The sequence below is a fragment of the Corylus avellana genome, chromosome 11, assembly GCF_965113065.1.
Source record: "Corylus avellana chromosome 11, dhCorAvel1.hap1.2, whole genome shotgun sequence".
In the NCBI taxonomy this organism is placed as follows: Eukaryota; Viridiplantae; Streptophyta; class Magnoliopsida; order Fagales; family Betulaceae; genus Corylus; species Corylus avellana.
Window position 1 is genome coordinate 10,622,947 of NC_142500.1, and position 14,008 is coordinate 10,636,954.

Consider the following 14,008-nt stretch of genomic DNA (forward strand, 5'->3'; position numbering starts at 1 on the left):
TCACGGATTGAATATTCTATTAGGAAAATGAATAGCTATTACTATGAATAAATGAAGGCGGAATTGAATAGTTATTCATATTCCTTAGTTTGGCAACAACATATGTATTCTAATGAGAATTGAACCAAAATTATCAAAAATCTTACCCTTGTTTGAAAAAAATAATAAATAAATTTAAAACCTAGAATTACATGGGTGCCAGGCCACCTCTTGCATGACCTGGGGGTGATCGCACCACCCCTGGAGCACCTTAGGGTGGACCCCGAGGTGCTTTGGGGGTGGTGCAACCACTCTCGGTGGATTTGAGGGTGGCCTTGGCCACCCACGGTAAGATTCCGGGGTGGTGCGACCACCTCCGATGTGAATTGGGGTGATGAGGCCACTCCCCAGAATCTCATCGGGGTTGGCCAAGGCCATCCATTTGGGTGGTTGGCCACCCGCATAATTTTTATTTTTAATTAATTAATTTTTATTTTTTAAGTTTGAGATTAAAAAAATAAAAAATAAAAAAAGGTTTTTTTTTGGAAAACTTTATCCTTTTCATAAGGAATATCTATTCCTCTTATTTTAGAGGAGTAACTATTCCTATGTGGATGAGATTAGTTATTCTCATGGGAATAATTAATTTTAAGAATAGACTCTTATCAAACATTGAAATAACTATTCTATAAGAATAGCTATTCTATTCCAGGGGTCTATTCCACAAAACAAACGGCGCCCTAATCTTCTAGCAACACAACTCAACCTTTTTTTTTTTTTTTTTTCATCAATTTAATTCCTAACATTTAAACCAAAAACAAGATTAAGTGACATTAAATTAAGACCCTAGCCCATCAAAACCCTTTGTTATCCTCTCCAAATTTCTTGTTCTCACGCCAAGCACCCTCCCACAGCCGCACACCTCCACGTCCACCGGACCACCGGGCACACCGCACGTTGCTCGGTTCGTCACCAGCACCCACTGGAGCAGCGCCGATCTTCTACCGCACACGTCAACGGCGATCCACACACGCTCGAAGCAACCCAACCACCACACGCAGCACTACAGGTAACGGCTGAGAAATATCCCACTGCCGCACAATTAGCACCACACACGCACAAAGCGATCTCTGTTTTTCTTTGGTTGGCTAGCGCCCTCTTGGCTCGGCATCCATAATTTCTAAATTTTATCAATTTAAAAGCTTGATTTATGTTTATAATAGCGAGTAAAGAATAAAATCTAATAGAATGGAATTTGATAATGCCCATTTGAAAGTCTCGGCCGAATTCCACAATTCGGGGGTTTAAGGAGGGTTTCATTTCGGTTCTCAGGGTGTGATTTGGGGAGTTCTTGGGATTGTGGGAAGTGGTTTATACCATTTTTTAGGGGCTGTGTATGACTGGGTAGCCTTGGAAATGACTTGATGTTTATGTTGGGATGCACTCATGCACATGATTTCTTTTTAAGAATTTTGGAGTTTGCACTGTTCACTTTGAACCTGGTTGCTATGAATTGTTTGAGCATTAATCATGTTGGAGTTTTGGGTAATGGGTTTAAGAACCCAGGAGTCTCTCACTAAATCCTTGAAGTAAAAATTTGATTTTCTGTTGGTGAGTGGAAGGCATAGTGGCATTACCAAAAATACCATTTTATCTTTTCCCCTTTCTTCGTTTTCGGAAATCAAGCATAACTTAAGAGCTTAAGCTTTTCTCCCTCTAAATTGTTGGAAGTAAATATTTGATTTTCTGTTGGTGAGTGGAAGACATCGTGGCATTACCAAAGCCCATTTATCTTTTCCCCCTTTCTTTGTTTTCAGAAATCAAGCAATAACTTAAGGTCTTGAGCCTCTCTCTTTATCTGTCGACTTGATGACGTGTTTTCGAGGATGTTTTTGTTTTTGTATTTGTTTTGAAAATGTGTTCTAATGATACATGAAGTCTGAAGATGAAAACAGCTTTGAGTATTTTGTGTTTTGAGAACAGAAAACAAAAGTCAAAATAATTTTTTTAACAAACATAGATTTGAGCTCTCAATGCACGTCTTGTTTTATTTAGTACTCGCTTTTAGTTACAAGGAAGAGTATTTGTTCCCCCTAAGATTCCATCTTTCAATAATCGTAACAACTAAGATTTTTCAAATGCCAAATGTAAATTATTTCTTCTTAGAAGATAATTTGTGGTTCCTTTGGCTTTTGTTTTTCTGTTTAAGTTTTGTTCACTGTTGTTTGTTTATCTCAGAAGAGAACATTAAGCCTCAATGGAAGCCAAATTCTTTCGCTTTCTTAAGATCGTGGGGGTTGGGTACAAAGCAAGAGCTGAAGCTGCAGGACGCCTCTTGTTTTTGAAATTGGGATACAGTCATGAGGTTGAGCTGACCGTTCCGCCAGCTGTTCGTGTTTTCTGCTTCAAAAACAATGTAATTTGTTGCACTGGACTAGACAAGCAAAGAGTTCACCAGTTTGCTGCTACTGTTCGTAGCTGTAAGCCGCCTGAAGTGTACAAAGGCAAGGGTATAATGTACGTTGACGAAGTTATCAAGAAAAAACAAGGAAAGAAATCAAAATGATTGCAAAGAGGATACGACCAACTGTTGGAGAGGCATACTATGCCTCATTTTGCCAAGATGAGTTCCAGCCTCATCAGAATTCTTGTAGCTTGTGCTTTTTATTTAAACTAGCTTTAAGAGCTTTGTAATAATTGACCTAATTTTCTCTGAATGAAGAAACAAGGAAAGAAATCAAAATGATTGCAAAGAGGAGACAACAACTGTTGGAGGCATACTATGCCTCATTTTGCCAAGATGAGTTTCAGCCTCGGAATTCTTGTAGCCTGTGCCTTTTATTTAACTTTGTAATAATTGACCTACCTAGCTTTCTCTGAATGAGTTCGGATTTTTTGCTTTAATCCAAGACCTTATTATTATTATTCTCCCCCAAGAAAGAGACCTTATTATTAATGCTCTTAGGCCGAGCTGTTATGAACTGTTTGGGCTCGACTTGTATAAACTCAACTTGAGGCCGAGTAATGTATTAAATGAACAGAGCTTAAATAGAAATTTCGGATAAGCCAAACTGGTACAAAGTCAATTTGACTCTAATATGGTTTTAATTTTTGGATAAAGTCTACTTAATACTTTCAAACTACTACTCCAATGACAATTTACCTCCCCAAACTATCAATTATGACAATTTACCCATCAAACTACCAAAACAATGATAATGTAACCTCCCAATGATAACAAAATTACGAAATTACCCCTATAGAATTTTCAGTAAGACAAAAATATTCTTAAAAATTTGAAAAAAAAAAAAAATTAGTATTTTATTTTTATTTTAGTAAGGGTAATTTTGTTATTTTGTTAAAATTCGGGTTACATTGTCATTGTTTTGGTAGTTTGAGAGGTAAATTGTCGCATTTGATAGTTTGAGGGGTCAATTGTCATTGTAATGATAGTTTGAGAGGGTTAGTGAACTTTACCCTTAATTTTATTATTTTTGTATTATTGTTTTGAATTTTATAACGAGAACTTAAATGTTTAAAAAGATAACAGAGAATTTTCTAATGAAAATTTATGGGGTGGCCCGGCCACCCAATATTTTTATTTTTATTTTTTTAGGTTTTAATTTTTTAATTAATTTTTAGGATACGTGGCATTTCTATGTGATAACATGTGTGACAAAACCTAACGGAGGTACTAAGTACCCTTATTTGTGTATATATCTTTCTATTTTAATAAATATAGATCGTAAGTTGTGATATACACACACTGAAACATACGTTTAGACTCGAGATGAAATTATTTAAGATTGTAGATAAGATTATAAGATATAATATAAATAGAAGATTTCAAGATAAAAAGTTTGGGGAAACTTCAGAAAACCCTCCTGAACTTCCAGCCGTTTTGACATACCCCCCTGAATTTTCAAAACTCTCACTTAAGCCCCCTGAACTTTGGTTTTCTCTCACTTTGGACCCTTTTAACGTTAAAGTCAAACAATTTGACTTTTTATACCTATTTTACCCTCCCCAAAATTACGTCGTTTTGTGTCCTAAAACTACAACACCTACCCAGCCCAAAACGACGTCGTTTTAGGCATTAATTTTTTTTTTTAAAAAAAAAAGAAAAGCAAAATAAATAAATTAAAAAATTAAAAAAAAAAAATCGGGGCCACTGGCCAAAATGGGGTGGTCGGACCACCCCATTTTTGGCCAAGGGAGCCACCCCCATGGCCAAGGGGGTGGTCCGGCCACCCCCTTGGCCTAAAAAAAAAAAAAAGAAAGGGGATCGCACCCCCCCCCCCCCCCCCAAGCCACCCCCGATTTCATTTTTTTTTTTTAATATTATGCTCAAAACGACGTCGTTTTGGGTTGGGTGGTGATGTAGTTTTGAAGCCCAAAACGGTGTAGTTTTGGAGTCCAAAACGACGTAGTTTTAATTGAGGGTAAAATGGGTATAAAAAGTAAAAATGGTCCAAAGTGAGAGAAAATCAAAGTTTAGGGGGCTTAAGTAAGAGTTTTGAAAATTCAGGAGGTATGTCAAAATGGCTGGAAGTTCAGGGGGGTCTTTCTGAAGTTTTCCCTAAAAGTTTTCATTTGATTTATTAAAAAGAAGGGAAAAATCCACTTTACCCCCCCTGAAGTTTCAGGAGTTTTTCAATTTGAATCCCAAAGTTTAAAAATTGGTAATGTACCCCCTTAATATTTCAAAAATTTTCAATTTAAACCTTCCGTTATTAATTTCTGTCAAATTGGATGAAAATCTATGAAATTACATAATTACCCTCAAGCTTTTTTTAAAAAATTTATGTCCAATTTAACGGAAAATAGTAACGGAAGGTTTAAATTGAAATTTTTTGAAACATTAAGATAGTACATTGCCAATTTTTAAACTTTAGAGTTCAAATTGAAAAATTTTTGAAATTTCAGAAAAGGGGGAGGGGGAGGGGAGTAAAGTGGATTTTCTCCTAAAAAGAATAATGCTAAAAATCACATTTTTATTTTATAACTATCCAACAAGTGACAAAGTTAACTTGACATTATGAGATAATTGGAAGATAAAAATGTGATTTTTTTAGCATTTTTCTTATTATAATATAAGATTGGTGATGTTAATTTTTATGAGTTTATAAACAGAAAATAATTATCTAATTAACTTGAATAATAAAATTTTGACAATCGTTAAGTAACTTTACAAATTAAAAAAATAAATAAATAAATATCGACCATATTTACCTTATATAAGGAATATATTAATTTGAAAACACCTATAGCCTCTTGAGTCTACATGTTTTCTCCAATCACCGGTAGTGAGCAAATGCATTTATTTACAAATTTCCTAGATAAGCCAAGCCCTTGCATTTGGAAATTTGTCTTGTGAATTGAATGATTACTCAGGAGCACAACACAGATGCTCTCATTGAACAGAAAATTTGCGAAGAACAATTCCAGTACAGCTGCCACAAGTGCCATGGTAATAGTCTTACAATGAAATCAGGCATTAGTCAAGCACATAGATTCGAGAGGCTATGTCTTGGACCAACCAATCAAATCCCTCAAGCAGCCCCTCACCAGTGATTGCACTGCAGCCCACAATTTTCCAGTGCCTGGTTTTGTCCATGGCTTCCAAGTTCAGTACCTGTACAAGTACGATAATAACCATTTCAGAATCTCAGAAGTTAATTATATAAATATATATACAGTAATCAAGTGTATTTGTTTAAATACCTATTACTTCAATCATGCTTCTATTGAGAAGAAAAAGAAAAAAAAAAAAAACTTTGATACACAAGATACATGTTACGTGCACCACATGCAGACATCTATAATTTGATGCATAATTGAATTCATGATCAACATAAAGATATCCGGCGTAAATGTGTTCATATATGAAACTCATGTAGGGGTGGCAAAACGGGTTGGTGGGTCGACACGATTATGACCCGTAATGACCCGATTAACCTAAACACAAATACAACCCGTTTAGCAAAACAGGTTGAACTTTTAAACACAAACACAACACGAAAAATAGCCGTGTAACCCAACACGACCCACACCTAGCCCAGCGCCACTGCTTCAATGTTATAGCGCCACCATCGTCAACAGAGCCTCCAATAGAACCTCTGCTACAACCGAATGTCCACCGGCCTTCCGCAACAGTAACCCAAGACCAACGGGAATACATACCTCCTACAAACCAGCATCTTACCCATATGTCCACAAACCATTGCAAACCAACCACCAGAACAATCAAAGCGCTCAAGCTCTAGCCCACCATAGATTCGTTGCTTCACAGCTGAAGATTCGCTAGAAATCACTGGAGTCACCAACCCAAAATGACCCAGAGCCACTAGTGTCATCACCCGCCCACAGAACATTTGGTAGCGCTGCCATATGAGGCCACTTCTGCCTGTTTTCACGCCGGTGAGGAGGCCAAGCGTGACTGCCAGAGGGAGAAGGCGGCGCAGAGATTCGGATGACCACTAGAGGGAGAAAGAGGGGCAGAGATTCAGAGAATCAGAGATGGATGACAGAGAGAGAGAGAGAGAAAGGCGCGGCTGGGACTGGGAGACAGAGAGAGGCGCGGCTAAGAGACCGAGAGAGCTTATGTTGTTAGGGTTCCTTAGGTTAGTTTAGGGTTTTTTAATTTTTTTTTTTAAAAAAAACGGGTCTGGTCCAAGTCATAAACGGGTGATGGATGAGAGAGAGAGAGAGAGAGAGAGAGAGAGAGGCGCGGCTGAGACTGGGAGACAGAGAGAGGTGCGGCTAGGAGACTGAGAGAGCTTACGTTGTTAGGGTTCCTTAGGTTAGTTTAGGGTTTTTTAATTTTTAATTTTTTTTTTTTTTAAACAGGTCTGGTCCGTGTCACCCGTTTATGACCTGAACCCGTTTAGGTCAAACCCAAAACTTGTTAACTTCGTGTCAGGTTCACGGGTCGTGTCAAAATTTGCCATCCCTACTCATTCTCACTCTCCAAACTTCGGTTCATAGCAAGAAAAGTAAAGAATATGAGTGTAGACACCATTTGACATAGGAATTTTTGGACAATTAAAGAAGAGTAATGCTACTTTTCACGCTCATCTATTTTACACTAGCTGAGCTTGCGTGTTTTAAATGGCTTTCTTTATGTTTTTTTTTAAGTGACTGACATTGAAAGCCACTTAAAAAACACAACATCAACCGATGTGAAATATGTGTGATAAATGAGTGTGAAGAGTAGGACTACTCATTAAAGAAAAAAAAAAAAGAATTTAACTTCAATGCGGTCGGGCTGCAAAATTGGTCTTTTGCAGCCCCCAATAGGAGATTGACACATCACCCTAAGCACAAAAAATGCCCAAAACTATCCTACTGCCTAAAACACTAGATTTTTCCTTATTTCTTCTTCTTCTTCCCATTTCTTCTGCTCTCCCATTTCTTCCTTCCTGCCGACAACTCTTCTCCCATTTCTTCTTCTTCCTTCTTCTTCCTTATCCTAGTCATTTAACAGAGAAAGAGAGATGTTGTGTGAGAGAGAGAGAGAGAGAAAGACCCGAGGGTCTGCTGAACGCTGGCCGTGGTCACGCCAGACCTAGCCACCCAGGCAGCTGGGTCTGTTGAAACGCTGGCTGTGACCCACGGCTGGGTCATGGCAGGTGGCTTCCCTCTTCGGTGGATCCCTTTAGGGTGATAAAATCCCTAAAGGGTTAACTTTCCCCTCTAGGATTTAGTTTTGAATCAAAAAATAAGTTTTAAAGCATTAGAATCAAGTTTTAAGGTATTAGAATCGAGTTGTGAGGCATTAGAATCAATTTTTGAGGCATTAGAATCTGATTTTGAGGTTGGATTTGCGTTTTCCAGATGGGTTTGGCCGGCGATGTAGAAGAAGCGGGCTGCGATTTCCAGATGGGTTGTTGATTGCAGAAATTGAAACAAATATTCTGATTGGGTTGTTGAAGTAGCTGATTGCAGAAAAAAAATTTTGTTGACTTTGTTGGGTCTCTGTTGGTTCGGCTATTTGGGGTTTGGAGTTTGGGAGGAAGAGGGGATTTGGATTTGGAGTTTGAGTTTTGTTTTTTCTGGATTGTTTGACTAGGGATGCTGGTTTTGTTTTTTCGCCGGCCGTTTTTTTTTGGTTTTGTTTTTCTAGTTTTTTCTGGATGAAGAAAAGAGAAAGAAGAAAAGAAGAAAAGAGGGTTTGGGAGAAAGAAAGATGAAACGGCTGGCGATGCTGGGTTTGGGAGAAAGAAAAGAAGAAAAGAGGGTTTGGGAGAAAGAAAGATGAAACGGCTGGCGATGCTGGGTTTGGGAGAAAGAAAAGAAGAAAAGAGGGTTTGGGAGAAAGAAAGAAGAAACGGCTGGCGATGCTGGGTTTGGGAGAAAGAAAAGAAGAAAAGAGGGTTTGGGAGAAAAAAGAAGAAACGGCCGGCGATGCTGGCCGGTGGGATGCTCTCCAGCGCTGGTGGATTGGTTGTGGGTTTGCTAGACCGGCGGTTTGGTTTTAGATTTGCTGTTTTTGATTTTATTTTGTTAAAATGAACTGGGTAATGTGTCAACACATGAGTGGATGCTGCAAAACACCCCTTTTATGCACCGACCTCATGGTAGGGGCTCTCACAAAAATAAAAAAACTCGTACTACAAAACAAGTTTCACCACTATATAGCATCTCTACAGAAACCTGTGGCTATAAAGGATATAATCTGCAGCTTTAGAAAAACAAAGAAAGAAACAAAATCGGCCTATTCATGAAAAACAAAAACAAAATCAGCCTACTTTAGCAAAAATCAAATGTACTTTGGGTGGGTCAAGGAGAAATCAAGTGTCAACTCTACAATATTTTGATTTGCATTCTACAAAGGACATGTTAAAAAACATGAACAAGAAGCACCAGCAGCCTTACTTTAGCAATCTCCTCAGGGTTAAGGGCACCTTTAATGTCCTGCTTATTTGCTAGTATCAGCAAAGATGCTCCTGACAGCCTCTGTCAAATGAATACAAGTTAGCATTTTTCTAAAACTCAAAAAAGGAAAATTAAAAAGGCCAGAAGCCCAAGAGAAACCTACATCCTTTTCTTGCAAAACCTTTCCTGAGAAGGTTTTATCTTGCAAATTTTCATTTCAGCATTCCAAAACCACAAAACAATTAGAAATCATTGTTTTAAGTCTACCAAGTTTCAGTATATGTAGTAAAAAGAGAAATTACAGAAGAGAATTTAAGCACTCCCATCAGTGGAGACACTTTTAAGCTATGCATTTTAATATATAGAGTAGGTTCATGGTCAATAAACCCAACAAAAAAGTTAAGCAAACTTTCGAATTTAATAAACAAATTTAGTGGCTCATTCTGTTAGTTCACTTCATCAAAAATAAAAGGAATCTCTAAAACATAAGCAAATATAATTCCTCAATGCCTCATGATCACACACGAGCACCCACACGCACATATAGAATGACCAAGCTAGCGAGCAAGGGAGAAAGAGCGAGATAGAGTTTTTCCATTCAATCTATTTGTTAATGATGAAAAAACATCAACTGAGAGCAAGTCAAATGAACAAAAGCAAGGAAGATGGTAAATTAAAGCTCCAAATGACTCACTTTTACAAAAGTACACAGAACAAATGATATGGGATAAATACCTCTTCCTTCAAAAGATTATCCAGTTCCATTCTGCAATCATCTAACCGTCTAAGATCCGAACTATCAACCACCCATACCAAACCATCAGTTTGCTCAAAGTAGTTTCTCCAGTAAGATCTTATAGTTTTTTGGCCCCCAACATCCCATATGTTAAGAGTATACCTGCCAATGTCATGGTAACTGGATTTTCAATATTCCATATCACAATCTCAATTTTTTTTTTTTTTTTTTTTTTAAATAAAGAACATGAAAAACAAAATTTCCAAATTCTTTTTTGAAGCAAGTTTTGATCAACCTAGAGAATGAAGCAGTACACAATAAAGGCCAAGAAAAGCTTTCAATTGAATAAATTAAACAACTTGATGAATTAGAGTAAAGAAAAACAATAAAAATAAGAACAAAAATACAAACAATTCTTCAGATTTCAGGGAAAAATTTAACAATCACATCAAAAATTTAAGATGATCATATCTTTGCCGGGAGATTTGGACATACCCAATCAAAATGTAAAGAACAAAACGACACAAAAACGTGTCTTGAAATTAAATTTCATTTCCATGTAATTTCCTGAGATCTCTAAGCAATTAAAGGGAGCCGAGCAAGCCTTATAAACTGAGAAACCAATTACCTGCATAATCATTGCCCTTGCCCAATTCACAAAATCATCGTGTTTTGCAAAAATGTCAAGCACAAGACATATAGACCGACACATAGATCGAATTGTATTTGTTTAGAAAGCTCACTTTTGGTAGGTGATGGTCTTGATGTTGAAGCCCAGTGTGGGACTGATTACGCTGGTGTCCTCCCCACTGATCTTCAACACAATCGTAGTCTTCCCAGAATTATCAAGTCCACTGCACAGAATTTAACATTCTTGTATATTATATATGTATATATTTCAGAGAGAGAGAGAGAGAGAGAGAGAGAGAGAGATTGAAGGTTTACATACACCATGAGTATACGCATTTCCTTCTCTTTCCTCTTGATTTTCCGAATGATACTGAGTAGCCCCATGTTCTCTGCCCGTGTGTGGTGCTAATTGTGCGGCAGTGCTGCGTGTGGTGGTTGGGTTGCTTTGAGCGTGTGTGGATCGCCAACTACGTGTGCAGTGGAAGATTGGCGCTGCTCCGGTGGCCGCTGGTGACGATCCAAGCGACGTGCGGTCTGACCCGGTGGTACCGTGGCTGCTGATTTCTCCGGCGTCCGACTGACGTGGAGGTGTGCGGCTGTGGGAGGTAACCTGTAACCGTGCTTGGCATTGCTAAATAGACTGGTGCGTGTTAAAGTGGAAGAAGACAGTGGTGTTTGGGTGTACGTTTTTATCATCCAGGCTTGCTTCTATTCCAGCTCAAGAATAGCTTATTTCCGTTTATGGAGTTAAAATTCAAGTGTTTGGTTACAAGCTTACTCTACCCTTATTCCAATGTTACTGTAACCCAAGTATAGCCTGAACCCAGGCCTTATTTCATAAACAAGTCAAGTTTTCACGGCACTGTTCATAATTAAAAAAAAATCAAAAAGAAATAATGATTGGTATAGAAAAGTAAAAAAGTAGTATTGAAAAGTGAAAAAATTTTGTTTTGTAGTAATTTTTTTTATTTGAATAGTAGTAAAAAGTAAATTATGTGATATAAAAAGTGAGAATATTTTAATGTTGATTTTTTTGGAAAAATGAGATGAATAGCGTTTGGTGGAATGGTGGTGTTTAACAAATGGCACAAGAAAAATGTATGCCTTTACTCATATTAAGAAGAGAGAGATTTGTATTATCGACGTATGTCAACTAGCACATAACACACGCTATGCGCAGGATTCTTCATTATAATTTAAGTTCAAGAACTTAAACGCATCTCATCTTACTTTTCATTATAAGTTAAAATAGGTGTGTGCAAAAATCTATCACGCTTCTTTTAATGAAAATACATACCAAATGTATACACAAGTACATTACTGAACATGTATTTTCTCTTTTTTGAAGTGTACCAAACATGTACATAATAAAAAGTATAAAAGAAAAAAAAATAGCAAGAAGAAACTTGAATTCTGATTATCAAAATATTAATAGAAAATTAGTAGGAAACTCTGATATTGTTGATGTGATACTTATTATATTTCAATACAAATGAAACCCAAAAAGTTCTAATCATTTCAGAAAAATACAGAGTAAAATAAACAAAATCTTACAAAGAATATATATCATTCATTTTTTTTTTTTTTGAAATAGTAATCATTGCTTTCTCATTAGAACAAATTAACCAATGGAATGGTATGCTCCATCATTATAATGTCTAAGATACAATTAAAATAAAATCTTTACTTAATAAACAAAATCTTCTCTCTTCTTTTTAATACAAAATAAAACACATATTTTACTCAATATTTAATGCAATCAAATAAATCTCTTCAACACTTTCAAAAATGCTAGAAAATCCGAGTAAATCACAAAAATGAAAAAAAAAAAATCCAATAAAATATTCAAATGAATTAAAACATAAAATCTTATTGGTATGATACCTATTATATTTCAATACAAAGAAATTTTCTAGAGAAACAAACATAAAAATAATCAATCATATAAATCATCTCAGGTTCAATGTTTAATTATTATCTCTTTAGTGTTTCGAAAATTTCTATTCTTTTTTTTTTTTTAGCACAAAAATCAAATAAACACACTATAATCTTCCATTAGCCCACTAAAAATCCAAACAATTTATTATCTTAATTCAGAAGTTGCAATTTTCATTAAAGAACAAACTGAAAAAAAAAAATAAATAAACAACCTACAAATATAGTTAATACTCAATTATAATTGTTTAGAGATGGTTGTGTTATTCTTATTAAGGGTTCATTTGAGATTGCAGTTTTAATAAGTACGATTTTAAAGATTGATTTTTTTAAAAAAAAAAATCACATTTTTGAAAGGTTAAGAATAAAAATTACTTCGGGATTGAATTTTTAGGCTATTATTGTTGAAGAGTAGAGAGGAGAAAAAACAAAAAACAAAAAACAAAAAACAAAAAACAAAAAAACAAAAACAAAAAGCAAAGTTTATTCTTGAAGTTGTAGTTTTTCTCAAATAAAAAATATACACATGGAAGATTAAGAAGAAGAATTACTTCAGGTTGATTTTTTAGGTTGTTATATTTGAAGAGTTGAGAGAGAGATGTGGGAAGAGAGAGAGAGAGAGGAAAAAAAAGAAATAAAAAAAAAAAAGAAAGAAAGTTAAATGGGTGAGTGAGAGAAAAAAAATCCAAAATAATTGGGAGATCTTTATTTTGTAGGCCTTATTATTTTGTAGATAATCTATTATTAATCAAATTATTTTTCAATGGCTTATTATTTATATATAAAAAAAAACAATTCTTATTTTATAAATTATCTATTATTACATGAACAAAGTATATATATATATATATATATATATATATATATATATATATATATAAAAAGATCTTCTATAACCTTTTCTAAATTTGAATTAAAAATATTAAAGTGACTAAAAGTATTAATACATAATAATTTGATTTGTATTATTTGTTTCCTTATTTGATTTGGACATTAATAATACTTAATATTGTGCATTAAATGTTTGAATTAATGAAATCACATATAAGGAAAATTATTGAAATATAATTAAATGCTTTTAATTAGGCTAATTTAATGATCGGTTCACTCTTAAAAAACCGGTTCGAAAATTATGCTTTAAAAAACCGGTTTATCCTTATAAAAAAAAGGGTTCACGCCACATGTTACAATATTAAGGCACTTTTGAGAGTGATTCGACTTATATATATATATATATATATATATATATATATGAGAATAACTTCTATAGGGTCGTGGCACAAACCAAGGCCTTTGTGCCCTCCAATAAGAAGGCGACACATCAGTGTGGAACACTGTAACAAAAATATGGTGTTCTACCTAATCTTTTTTCTAGAATACTTAAAACAAAACACCTTCTAAAATAATCCTTTTATATTTTTCTCCAAAACCGCTCCAGCCACCAACCTGCCACCGGAGACGTCGCCGGAGTCGGAGACACCGCTGGAGACGACGCCGACTGGTAAAAAAGCCGGAGATGACGGATATAACCCCTACAGAAAACGCTGGGTAAGAACCAAGCTCCTCCTCTCTCTCTCTCTGGTGCCCCTCTCTCTCACCGGCGGCAGTAGAGAAAAAATTTTTTCTCTGCTGCCTTTTTTTCACTGCTGTCGGGCAACATAAAATTTTTTTTTTCTCTGTTCTCTGTTGCCCGGCAGCAGAGAAAAAAATTGTTCTCTGCCGTCAGGCAACAGAGAACATATTTTTTCTCTACTACCGGGCAACAAAGAACAGAGAAAAATATTTTTCTCTGTTGCCCGGCAGCAAAGAAAAAAATATTTTCTCTATAAATATAACCTTCTTCAACCAAAA

General features: G+C 35.7%; 1 protein-coding gene and 1 pseudogene across 2 annotated transcripts; one reads left to right on the forward strand and one right to left on the reverse strand.

The window, feature by feature from the left end:
• Positions 1-771: 771 nt before the first annotated feature.
• LOC132165067 (large ribosomal subunit protein uL6m pseudogene) lies at positions 772-2,783 on the forward strand (annotated as a pseudogene). Its single transcript, XR_015909471.1, has 2 exons — positions 772-1,048; positions 2,218-2,783. The product of XR_015909471.1 is annotated as a large ribosomal subunit protein uL6m pseudogene (transcript).
• Positions 2,784-5,157: 2,374 nt separating this feature from the next.
• TTN5 (ADP-ribosylation factor family protein) lies at positions 5,158-10,857 on the reverse strand. Its single transcript, XM_059577677.2, has 5 exons — positions 10,542-10,857; positions 10,336-10,446; positions 9,592-9,754; positions 8,857-8,937; positions 5,158-5,614 (listed from the first exon to the last, which is right to left on the reverse strand). The coding sequence occupies exons 1-5, from the start codon at positions 10,604-10,606 to the stop codon at positions 5,477-5,479; spliced, it is 558 nt and encodes a 185-aa protein (XP_059433660.1). The 5' UTR covers positions 10,607-10,857; the 3' UTR covers positions 5,158-5,476.
• Positions 10,858-14,008: the final 3,151 nt, after the last annotated feature.

Excerpts from the sequence above, each read along its gene's own strand:
- TTN5 (XM_059577677.2), bottom strand. The coding sequence starts at position 10,606 with ATGGGGCTACTCAGTATCATTCGGAAAATCAAGAGGAAAGAGAAGGAA. Across the intron at positions 8,938-9,591 it reads ATAATCTTTTGAAGGAAGAG|AGGCTGTCAGGAGCATCTTT; the intron begins GTATTTATCCCA and ends TTCATTTGACAG. Across the intron at positions 5,615-8,856 it reads ACCCTGAGGAGATTGCTAAA|GTACTGAACTTGGAAGCCAT; the intron begins GTAAGGCTGCTG and ends GTACTTGTACAG.